General features: G+C 44.8%; 1 protein-coding gene across 1 annotated transcript in view; it reads right to left on the bottom strand.

Moving 5' to 3' along the window:
• fat2 (FAT atypical cadherin 2) overlaps positions 1-12,253 on the bottom strand; it is a 102,297-nt gene that overhangs the window by 73,421 nt on the left and 16,623 nt on the right. Inside the window, exons 3-4 of the mRNA XM_068043037.1 lie at positions 6,909-6,970; positions 4,664-4,978 (exon numbers count right to left, since the gene is read on the bottom strand). Of these exons, the coding sequence (XP_067899138.1) occupies positions 4,664-4,978; positions 6,909-6,970 (377 nt within the window). The remainder of the gene's footprint in view (positions 1-4,663; positions 4,979-6,908; positions 6,971-12,253) is intronic.

Genomic DNA, 12,253 nt, shown 5'->3' with positions numbered 1-12,253 from the left:
AGGGGGTGGAAGGTTATCAGGGGTAGGTGGAAATATGGAGTAATTAGTTCAGCTATGAACTTATTGAATAGCGAGGAGGCTTGAAGGGCCAAGTGGCCTACTCTTGCTCCTAATTTGTAAGTTCGTATGTATAAAAAATAGTTACTATTAAATCCAATAAGGAAGTCAGGAGGAACTTCTTCACCCACAGGGTGGATGGAATGTGGAGCTCATTATCACATGGAGTAAGGCGAATAGCACAGATGCATTTAAATGCAAGTAAGTGAGGTAGACGGGAATAGACAGATAAGCTGATAGGGTTAGGTGAAGTAGGGTGGGAGGAGGTTTGTGTGGAGCATAAACACTGGTATAGTCCAGTTGGGCCAAATGGCCTGTTTCTGTGCTGTAATTCAGAGGAAACTAAGCTGCCTGCTCCAATATCTTTTTCCAATCTACTCTGACAGTGATTCCTCCCGCCCTGGCTTCTCTTTTCACTCCTGCACCAATAGCTCTGGACTTCCCCTTAAACTATCCTTGGCTCCCCACTATTTATTTTTAAAAGGAGGTTGGTTGGGTACTTGAGAATACAGAACCTACAGTGTCATGGACAAAAAGACAGGTGGAGGACAAAGCAAGACTACTCTTTAAAAAGAGCCAGTACAGGGACAACAGGCTGACTGACCTGCTTCTGTGCTATAAGTTTCGACAATTCTATGATTTTCATCTACATGCTGCTCCTCGGTGACAATACATCAGATTCCACATGTCATGACACTCAGCTCTACCTCACCTCCACCTCTCTTGACCCTTCCACTGCCTCTGATTTGTCATACTGCTTGTCCAACGCCCGTACTGGATAGGCAGAAATTTCCTCCAACTAAATATCGGGAAGACCAAAGCCATTGTCTTTGGTCACTGTCACTGCCACAAACTCTGATCTGCAACCACACCCACACTCCTGCATGACAGGAGAATATCAAATCAGGTTACTTAGGAACCGAGAATTGTGTCTATCTCCAGGGTGACAAAACTTAGAACCAGTCCAATCTCTGGAGTTACGTAATGTTGAACAAGGCATAACAATCAGAGAATAAAGAATCAGTCTCTAGGACAAGGGGATAAAGCCAGATAGTAAGTTGGAGTCATACCTAGCACAAAGGAAGATGGTTGTGGTTGTTGGAGGTTAATCATTTCAGTCCCAGGACATCACTGCAGGAGTTCCACAAGGCAGAGTCCTGGGCCCAACCATCTTCAGGTGCTTCATCAATGACCCTCCCTCCAGCATAAGGTCAGAAGTGGGGATGTTCGCTGATGATTGCGCAATGTTCCGCACAATTCGTGACTCCTCATATACTGAAGCAGCCCAAGTCCAGATGTAGTAAGACCTGGACAACATTCAGGCTTGGGCTGATAAGTGGCAAGTAACATTCACGCCACACAAGTGCCAGGCCATAACCATCTCCAACAAGAGAGAATCCAACCATTTCCCCTTGACATTCAATTGACATTAATGACTCCCCCACTACCAACATCCTAGGGGTTACCATTGACTAGAAACTGAACTGGACCAACCATTTAAGTACTGTGGCTAAAAGAGCAGGTCAGAGGCTGGGAATTCTGTGGTGAGTAACTCACCTCCTGACTCCACAAATCCTGTCCACCATCTACAAGGCACAAGTCAGGAGTATGATGGAATACTCTCCACTTGCCTGGATTGGTGCAGCTCCAAAACACTCAAGAGGTTCGACACCACCTAGGACAAAGCAGCTCGCCTGACTGGCACCCCATCCATCACCTTCAACATTCACTCCCTCCACCACAGATGCATAATGGCAGCAGTGTGTACCATCTACAAGATGCACTGCAGCAACTCGCCAAGGCTCCTTCCACAGCACCTTCCAAACTTGCGACCTCTACCACCTAGAAGGACAAGGGCAGCAGATGTATGGGAACACCACCACCTGCAAGTTCCCCTCTTTCTCACACAACATCCTGACTTGGAACTATATCGCTGTTCCTTCACTGTCGCCGGGTCAAAATCCTGGAACTCCCTTTCTAACAGCACTGAGCACTGTGGATCTACCCACACCCCAAGGACTGCAGCAGTTCAAGAAGGAAGCTCACCACCATATTCTCAAGGGCAATTAGGGATGGGCAATAAATGCTAGCCTAGCCAGCAATGCCCACATCCCATGAAAGAATTTTAAAAATGTGGGTAGAAAATCAGACCTGTCCAGGGTAGTAGAACAGAAAATCAAGTCTAACTGTAAGGGAATGGAGAATTATGCCTCAATAAGAACAACAATAACAACAACAACTTGGATTTATATAGTACTTTAATGCAATAAAATGCCCCAAGGTGCTTCACAGGAGCTTCATAAAACAAAATTTAACACTGAGCCATATTCAGAGATATTTGAGCAGTTGACTAAAAGCTGGGTGAAACGGGTATGTTTTAATGGACGTTTTAAAGGAGGAGAGTGCGGTAAAGAGGTGAGGAGGTTAACAGAGGGAATTCCAAAGCTTAGGGCCTAAGCAGCTGAAGGCACATCAACCACAGATGGAGCGATTAAAATCGGGAATGCTCAAGAGATAAAATTCCAGGAGTGCAGATATCTTTGACAGTTGTGGGGCTGGAGGAGATTACAGAGATAGGGAAGAGCGAGGCCAAGGGGAGATTTGAAAACAAGGACGAGGATTTCAAAATCAAGGCTTAACGGGGAGCCAATGTAGATCACTGAGCACAGGGATGATGTGTGAATGGGAGTTGACGCAAGTTAGGACATGAGCAGCAGAATTTTGGATGACCTCCAGTTTACACAGAGTAGAAAGTGGGAGACCACCAAAAATGTGTTGGAATAGTCAAGTCTCAAGGCAACAACGGAATGCATGAGAGTGTCAGCAGCAGATGAACTGAAGCGGGGCAGAGTCAGAGATGCTACGGAGGCAAAAATAGACGGTCTTAGTAATATGTGATTGGAAGATCACTGTAGCATCAAATATGACATCAAAGTTGCAAATAGTCTGGTTCAGCCACAAACAGTTACCAGGGAGAGGGATAGATCAGTAGCTAGGGAACAACAAAAATTTGCATTTATATAGCCTTAAACATACCAAGGTGTTTCACAGGAACGTTATCAGGTAAAATCTGACACTGAGCCACATAAGGAGATATTAGGGCAGGTGACCAAAATCTTGGTTAAACAGATATGCTTTAAAGTGCATCTTAAAGGAAAAGAGGTCGAGAGGCAGAAAGTTTTAGGGAGGGAATTCCAGAGTTTAGGGTCTGGACAGCTGAAGGCATGGTCACCAATGGAGGGGCAAATAAGACCAGAATAGGGGGTATGCAGAGTTCTCAGAGGATGTAGGGCTAGAGGAGATTACAGAGTTATGATGTGTTTTCGGATGTTGTCCAGTGGCAGCGTATAGATGAGAAGCAGGAGGGAGCCAAGGATATATCCTTGGGGGATTCCAGAGGTAACACATAAACGATTTATATAAGTCTTTAACGTAGGAAAACATCCACTTTGCAGGAGCATGATCAGGCCAAGATAGCAAAGAAAGCAATTTATTACACTAGCAGGCCTATCAAGTCTCCTGCATTTGGACAGGGAGAAAAAAAGAGGCTATATGGACATGGTGTTATTGCAGTATTCATAGCTCTAGTGAAACAGCCTCTTTGAAGTGCAAACCCTATGGTCTTAGTAAAAGATACTCAACTGCTGCTATCAGTGCTGGTATTGCTCTACCTCCAGCAAGAGAATACGAGGAATAACATCTGAAAGTCACACCGCCTGATAGGAGTAAAAGAGTAAAAAGATCTGAAATGCAAGGAAGAGAGAGGGAAAAAGACATTCCTTGCAAACCTTGTGATGTAAGCAGCCTGCCACTTTGAACTATGTTTATGTTTTTGGCAGGAGGTGACACCTAAGGCGTACAGCTTGCATTGAAGAGGCTTATACCTAGGCTCTGTTCATTGCTGACAGCTTTGGCTTATCCCCAAAATAATGCAGTGATACTCAGTAGAGATATTTGTTAGAGTTCTTTCTGTGATGAAAGTGAAATGCAAGTGATAAGTAAAAGATGAATGATTCTGGGACGACTTTTAACTAAGAGCAGGTTTCCAATTAGAAACTGCTCCAACGAGCTGATTTCCTGCTCAGCAGAGGCCTCATTTTAACTCACAACCTTCATTTAAATGCCGCCACCCTCTTGCTGCCTGAAACAGACACAAAGAGGGTACACAGCAGGAGATAATCGGATGAACTTTGGTCGCCTCCTTTTTTCCAGGTAAGTGGATGAGAGGAAGTTTCTCAGGAAGGTGTTGCAGGAAGAAGCAGGGGTGTTGGCTCCTCCTGGCCCCACAACAAGAAGTTTCAGACTTACCTAGAAGGACCATTTCTTTCTCAGACTTGCCTCTGCCTAGTGAGAAATCTAAAATTGCAGTGGCATCATGCTGACATAATAGGACCTCGACTTGCATAGATTTAGCAAGGCACCTCATCCACCTGCAAACTCATATTGAAACACACTCCCCCACTACAAAATCTTGTCTACTCCACTGCTATACCACTCCCCAGCATTTTACTTTTTTTAGAAGCTTCAACTCTATCCACATAGAAGACATAAACCATTCCTTTTAATGAAGAGGTTTAAGTAGGAAACAAGACCCATTCCTACTTACTGTTAGGATGTCATAGTCCCCTGCTATGAATGTCCACATAGATGAAACCATCCCAGATTTTGGATTAATGTTGAATTTCCCTTCCTCGGGTCCGTCCTCAAGGCTGTAGGTGACATCTGCATTTGGACCTATATCTTGGTCAGAAGCGATCACCTTGTAGATGGGCACAGGTTCTGTAGAGCTGTTGCGTTCCAACAGTCTAACATTATACAGGACTTCTGGGAACTTTGGAGCATTGTCATTTTCATCCACAATTTCCACCACCACCTTTGCTGTGGACTGCATTGGGGGAACACCATTGTCACTAACAGTCACCTGCGAAGAAGCAGAGAGAACATATTTTCCCCCAGTACTCCTGACATTGTTGAAACACAAGTATCCACCTCGAAGCACTGTCCAGAACCAGTACTACTTTACGAGCTTCTCAGTCAGGTGAATAAACAGGGAAAATGAATGGTAACATACCTTTTAAGTTCAATTCCTCTCACATTCGTCTCTCACCCCTTAAAAAGGCACATAGGTGGATTTGGTACAAATGCATTAAGTGTTGGTATGGGAGCAGTTTTGGTCATGAAATAAAAATAACTGCTTTCAAGTTTTCAGTGAGTCTCGTATGGGGTGATTCCATCATGGCCGTAATTTTGTGTGGCCCCACTGAGGTGGGGAGGGGCACGGTAAAGGCCGGCTCGGGTCTGCAAATGAAACCTGACCCAAGCCCGACAGAACCACATCCGACCCCGAGCCCGACCCAGCCCAAGTCCTTCCATTTTTTCCCGCGCCCAACCTGACCCAACCCGACAGTCAGTTAACTCACCTTCCGTTTTTCATTTTGTTGCTTATCTGCACAAGCTTAAAATAACCGTAACAAAACCACCTTTCTAGTCCAAAAAGTACACTAACATTGGAACCACTTACCTGAGGTTGTGATAGAACGTGTCCAACCCGGCTCGACCCGACCTGAGCCCGAATGCCAGATCTGGAAGTGCGACCCGACCTGAACCCGACACACGTCGTCAGGTCCCGGCAGGTTCGGGTCGGGTAGCCAGCCTTTAGGGCACGGAGTATTGCGATGAATCGCGGGGGGGCAGTGGGCCCATTTGCCTCCCCGTCACCCAGCAATCTTCCTGGGGGCAAATAAGCCAATGACAGCCTTCCCGCCCAGAGGGCAATAAGTGGCCTATTAACAACCAATTAAGGACCTCTGCCACGTGAGAGGATGCCTTGTAATGCGAGGCACCCTCACTGCAGGCTTGGTGGGAGGGGGAATGTCTCTTCTCCATGGGCAATTTGCGACCCATGGAGGGCTCCCACCAGAAACAACTTTTTAAAAAATTTTTCATGGGATGTGGGCGTCACTGGCAAGGCCAGCATTTATTGTCCTTCCCTAATTGCCCTTGAATTGAATGGCCTGCGAGGCCATTTCAGAGGCAACCACATTGTTGTGGGTCTGGACTCACATATAGGCCGGATCACGCAAGGACAGTAGATTTCCTTCCCTAAAGGACATTAATGAACCAAATGGGATTTTTGAGACTAGCTTTCAATACCAGATTTTTTTTATTAATTAATTGAATTTAAATTCCACCAGCTGTGGTGGGATTTGAACCCATGGCCCCAGGGAATTAGCTTGGACCTCTGGATAACTAGTTCAGTGGCATTACCACTACGCCACCATTTCCCAGAATGGGCCCGAGTGCAGAAATTGAGGAGATGTAGGTGTTGTCAGAGTGCTGCCAAGCACAAGTCCTGTTAGAAATATTGACAGAGTAAGAAAAATTGGAACAGCTAGCTCATCTCTTCTTCCAAGGCCTGCCATAGTAAGCCTCCACCTGTCCCCGGCTCTCTCCAGACTGCACAACAGGATGGCATAGGCTGAGGGGGACTCTGTCTCCCATATGGATAAGAGCAGGGTAATGGGAAGCACCATCGGGGCTGATAAAAGCCTTGCTCCAACAGTGATGCACGTCAATCGGTGGCGAAGGAGGGGAGCAGTGGTAGGGGGTTGTTGAAAGCCTAAGCACAAAGATTGTGAATAATCTGCATCTAGTCTTTGCGTTGATGGTTACTAACACAATTTTCTATATTTTCTTCATAAAAGTAATTTTTTTTAGATACTAATATCAAATCCAAAAATACAACAAAGCTTCTTTGTGCGCGAGTTTTTCAGCGTGACCACTGTCTTGCCTCTGACTGATATGATGCCTCAGCATATTGACAGCTAACCTGTTGGCTTTGTTCTACTCACCTCTAGGTTGTGTTCATTTCTCTTTTCACGGTCCAGCTTACGCACTGTGGTGGTGATGAGACCTGGAATCAAAAAGAAGGAAACAACTCTTCTATAAGATATATTCTAAAGACAAAAGCAGAAATCATTTCAGTCAAGGGTGAAAATTTACAGGAAATGCAATGAGATGAAGCCCATTTAGTTGAGTTAAACTAAGTCCACCCTCTAGCATCTCCAATATTGTTTTCTTACCTATTCAAATGCTATTAAATCTATTGAAATGTCATGAACAAGTACAAAAAATAATCATAAAGGCTAATGGAATGCTGGCCTTTATATCTAGATAACTAGAATACAAGGGGGTAGAAGTCATGCTTCAATTATACAAAGTCTTGGTTAGACCACACCTGGAGTACTGTGAGCAGTTCTGGGCACCACAACTTAGGATGGATATACTGACCTTAGAGGGAGTCAGTTGCCAGCGTTCACCAGAGCTGGCGGGCAGCCATAAAGACGGGGCTAAAATGTGGCGAGTCGAAGAGATTAGTAGTTGTCAGGAAAAAAGACAGAGGCGCAAGGGGAGAGCCAACTGTGCAACAGCCCCGACAAACAAATTTCTCTGCAGCACCTGTGGAAGAGTCTGTCACTCTAGAATTGGCCTTTATAGCCACTCCAGGCGCTGCTTCACAAACCACTGACCACCTCCAGGCACATATCCATTGTCTCTCGAGATAAGGAGGCCCAAAAGAAAGAAAAGAAAGAAAGAAAGAAGAGGAAGTACAGCATAGATTTTCCAGAATGATACCTAGACTCCAACAGTTAAATTACAAGGAGAGACTACACAAACTCGGGTTGTATGCCCTGGGATTTAGAAGGTTAAGGGGTGATTTAATCAAAGTTTTCAATATATTAAGGGAACAGATGGGGTAGACAGAAACTATTACTGCTGGTTGGGAAGTCCAGGACTAGGGGTCATAGTCTAAAACTTAGAGCAAGACCTTCCAGGCATGAAATTAGGAAACACTTCTACATGCAGAGGGTGCGAGGCACTTGGAACTCTCTTCCACAAATGGCAGTTGATACTCGATCAATTGTTAATTTTAAATATGAGACTGATAGATTTTTGTTATCCAAAGGGATATGGGGCAAAAGTGGTACATGGGGTTAGGTGGCAGATCTCACTGAATGACAGAATGGGCTCGAGGAGCTAAATGGCCTACTCCTGAACTTATGTTCCTATTCCATAGTCTCAATGAAGGATTGATGTTAAACCACTTGTCTGACAACATGCCCTGTGTGCTTTTCATCGTGACTGAAGTTGTCAAGAAATTTGCATGATAAATTTGGCTTACACTAGCAAAATATGTATGCTATATCTTCAGCTAGGTGTAAGAAATGTTCCTACTAAATTAAAATCAAAGAACAAAGAACAGTACAGCACAGGAACAGGCCATTCGGCCCCCCAAGCCTGCGCCGATCTTGATGCCTGCCTAAACTAAAACCTTCTGCACTTCCGGGGACCGTATCCCTCTATTCCCATCCTATTCATGTATTTGTCAAGATGCCTCTTAAATGTCATTATCGTACCTGCTTCCACCACCTCCCCCGGCAGCAAGTTCCAGGCACTCACCACCCTCTGTGTAAAGAACTTGCCTCGCACATCCCCTCCAAACTTTGCCCCTCTCACCTTAAACCTATGTCCCCTAGTAACTGACTCTTCCACCCTGGGAAAAAGCTTCTGACTATCCACTCTGTCCATGCCGTTCATAACTTTGTAAACCTCTATCATGTCACCCCTCCACCTCCGTCGTTCAAGTGAAAACAATCTGAGTTTATCCAACCTCTCCTCATAGCTAATGCCCTCCAGACCAGGCAACATCCTGGTAAACCTCTTCTGTACCCTCTCCAAAGCCTCCACGTCCTTCTGGTAGTGTGGCGACCAGATCAAACATAGCTCCGATCCTATTGGATATGTCTCTCCAGCAAAAGTATAGATTTTTGTCTCATTTCCAAATATAAAGGACCCAATGGGATTATTCCATGTCACTACCTTTCTCAAAAGATTTGTTGTTCCCAGTGTTTTGAACTTGGCCAAACCTTGTGCAGAATCCCTTTGCACCCACAATCAGGTTTCTCCCGTGAATTGTATATAGCCATGCGTTAGAAATACCCATCGCTTCCCCTCCTGGAATGCAATTTCCTAGTAAGCAGCTTTCAATTAGCCCCACTTTCCACCATAATCACATCCCAGTTGCACTGCCCCTCGATCATGCAATTTTTGGCTTAAGAAGTAGAGGTGGTATGATCAGTATCTCAATCCTTTATTGAAATAACTTGTATCAAATCACTTTAGAAAACAAGCATTGGCAGACAGTCAGAGGTGAAACACATTCCATCAATGAGCATCTTGATAAAAAGACAGAAAACAAAATGGCACACTCAATGTCTAATGCAATCGGAACACTCTATTTACTCTGGCAACTGGACAAACGTCTTACAACTTGTGAAATCAAAGAAAAGAATGCTGTTGCCATTTTTCACAGAAAATGGTGCCACAACGAGCAATGAGTTATTTGAGGAAAGATTGAGGAGGACTTTAGAGAACTCCCTCCTCTTCTTCAAATACCGCAACATCCACCTGAATGAGTCAGACAGAGCCTCAGTTTACGGTCTCATTTGAAGACAGCAGCTCCAGCAAAGCAGTATTACTTCAACATTGCACTAAAATATCCACCCAGATTGCATACTCAGTTCCTGGAACGGGGCTAAACTCACAACTTTCTGACTCAGACCAGACCCTCCCAACTGAACCAAACTAACTCATGTTACTGCGTGAAGCCTATTAGAAAGAAACACATACATTCATATAACATCTTTCATGACATCAGGATATCCCAAAGTGCTTTACAGCCAATTAAGTACTTTTTAAAATGCAGTCATTGTTGTAATGTAGGAAATGTAGCGCTAATTTGCATGCAACAAGATCCCACAAACAGCCATGTGATAATGACAGATTATTTGTTTTAGTGATGTTGGTTGGGAGACTTGGGAAAACTCCCCTACTTTTCATCAAAATAGTGCCATGGAATTTTATTTCCACCTAAGATGGCAGATGGGACCCCAGTTCAACATCTTGTTGAAACCTCAGCCTGGGTTCTGTGCTCAAATCTCTGGAGTGGGACTTTGAAACCACAATATTCTGAGTCAGACGTAAGAGTGCTACCAATTGAGCTATGTTCAACATTATATAGCCGATGCATGCTGCACATCACAGCTAAACACCCACTAAAAACAGGTTACACACAATAAAGTGCGCAGATGTGTTTGTTGTTATTGCTACTTGATGCCATTCCCAGTCGTGTTTAAACAGGGAGATGGAAATCAAATTGCTGGTTTCTTTTTCCCATGAATTAATCTGCCCTTGCTTACTAGCTCCAGGCAATGTTAACAACACCTACACAAATCAAAAGGGAAAGAGAAATAAGTAACTGCAATATCAAATTGACATGGAATTTGTTTAAAGGGCAATAATATGCTGTGGCAGTTTGGAGTTGTATTTTTTTTCGAACATGAAAGCTGCTTAGCTTACCGCAAATCTCTAAGTATATCATAAAGTTGATCAAATGATCTATTTAAAGACCAACAAAACACTAAGGAAAGGAAGTATTTCATATTGGTACATTTAGCTGTGTTATTGCAAGACGCAGCTTTAACTGGACACATCAGCTCTGAAAGAATTGTAATCATATTCTTGTGATAGAACATTGGAACATGAGAACAGATCCGAGAGTCTGTTCTGCCATTCAAGAGTCCATGCTAGATCATGGCTGATCTGTATCATAACTTCATCTGCCCACCTTGGTTCCAAACCACTTCATACCCTTGCCTAACACAAATCTATCAAGCTGTTATGAAATTTTCAATTGACCTCGCCTCAATAAATTTTTGTGGGAGAGAATTCCAGATTTCCACTACATCATTTCAACAGCCTAGCTTTAATTTTAAGGACCTGTCCCTTGTTCTGGAGTCCCCCATCAGCGGAAATAGTTTCTCTCTAGCTACCCTTTTAATTCCTTTAAGCACGCTGAATGTTATGGGCCCCCTAGGGACGGGAATGGAGGCAGGGGCACCCATAAAACTGCATGGAATGGCAGGGGTGGAGTGCCCATCACCTTCCCGATGTCTTCAAATTTAGTCCAGTTTGAGGACAGCCTTCCCACCCCAGACCAATTAATGGCCACTTAAGGGCCTCTTCCCACCTCCACCTCAATTTTGTTGAAGGAGGAGGGGCCCGCTGCCACAGCGAGATACCACCAGGTAAAACCTGGCACCCTCCTAGCATGGTTGAGGGAGGTCCCTCCTTTGGGAGCAATCCAGGACCCTTGGAGGGCCCACCCACCCCCCGTCCCTCCCTCCCTGTCAGTGATGGCCGCACCGCTCCTCCTGCCACCCTCAGGAAGACCCCCATCCTCAATAACATTCCTCTCGCCACCCCATCGCTGAATAGCCCCAGTGACCCCAACCTCACTTACCTCTCCTGGGTCTTCATCAATCATCTACTCTGCAGGGCCTCTTGCAGTAACCAGATGTGGCCACCACTCTGGGTGGTGGTGCCGGTCCTGCAGAGCTATTGGCCTTTTGATTTGCTGGCAGCTCAAGAGGTGGAAGCTCATCCCTTAAAGGGGTGGCGGGTTGTTAATCAGCTTCCCACCATGAAATCGTACTGGGGGTCCGATGGAGGGCCAAGGCAGAGTCACGTAACCACCTTCTGGCCCGTTACTGTGGCTCCAGTGCTGGAATAAAATCCGGCCCATCATCTTAAGCACTTCAATTAGATGACCCCTTAATCTTCTATACTTAATGGAATACAAGCTTAATCTATGTCTTCATAATTTACCCCTTCAGCCCAAGTATCATTGATGGCATTATGGTCAAAGACACTTCCTAGTGTGTCACTATACCATACAGATCAGAACGTTCCCAGACTCAATCCTCAACTTGTCCCGACGTGGCAGATTTCAATGTGGGTAACAGTTGGTGATGGTTAATCCGAATTGTTATCCAGTAAATCTTGCTGGAAAGTAAAAGGCCTGGATTTTCCTAAGCCTGCCTAAAGATGGTTGCAGCTGGATCATTTACCATCCAAATCCCACTCCAAAGCCTGTTTAGTTTCCTCCTCGGGTCAAGTTCTGTATGCAGAGTGGGAATTTGGCAGGATTACAATCATCAAAAGCAAGCCCATTGCTGCAGAGGTGGGAATAGCAATGGTGCTGCAGCAGAACACCCAATGCAACCCCAGAAGAGGGAGAGAAGATCTTCAAGGGGGCAGAAGACACTTGAACATTTTGTAAACTCTTTGCTTTGAA

Source organism: Heterodontus francisci, chromosome 12 (genome assembly GCF_036365525.1).
Source record: "Heterodontus francisci isolate sHetFra1 chromosome 12, sHetFra1.hap1, whole genome shotgun sequence".
Taxonomy (NCBI): Eukaryota; Metazoa; Chordata; class Chondrichthyes; order Heterodontiformes; family Heterodontidae; genus Heterodontus; species Heterodontus francisci.
The sequence above is the reverse complement of the archived record's forward strand: the minus strand, read 5'-3'. Positions and strand labels throughout refer to the sequence as shown.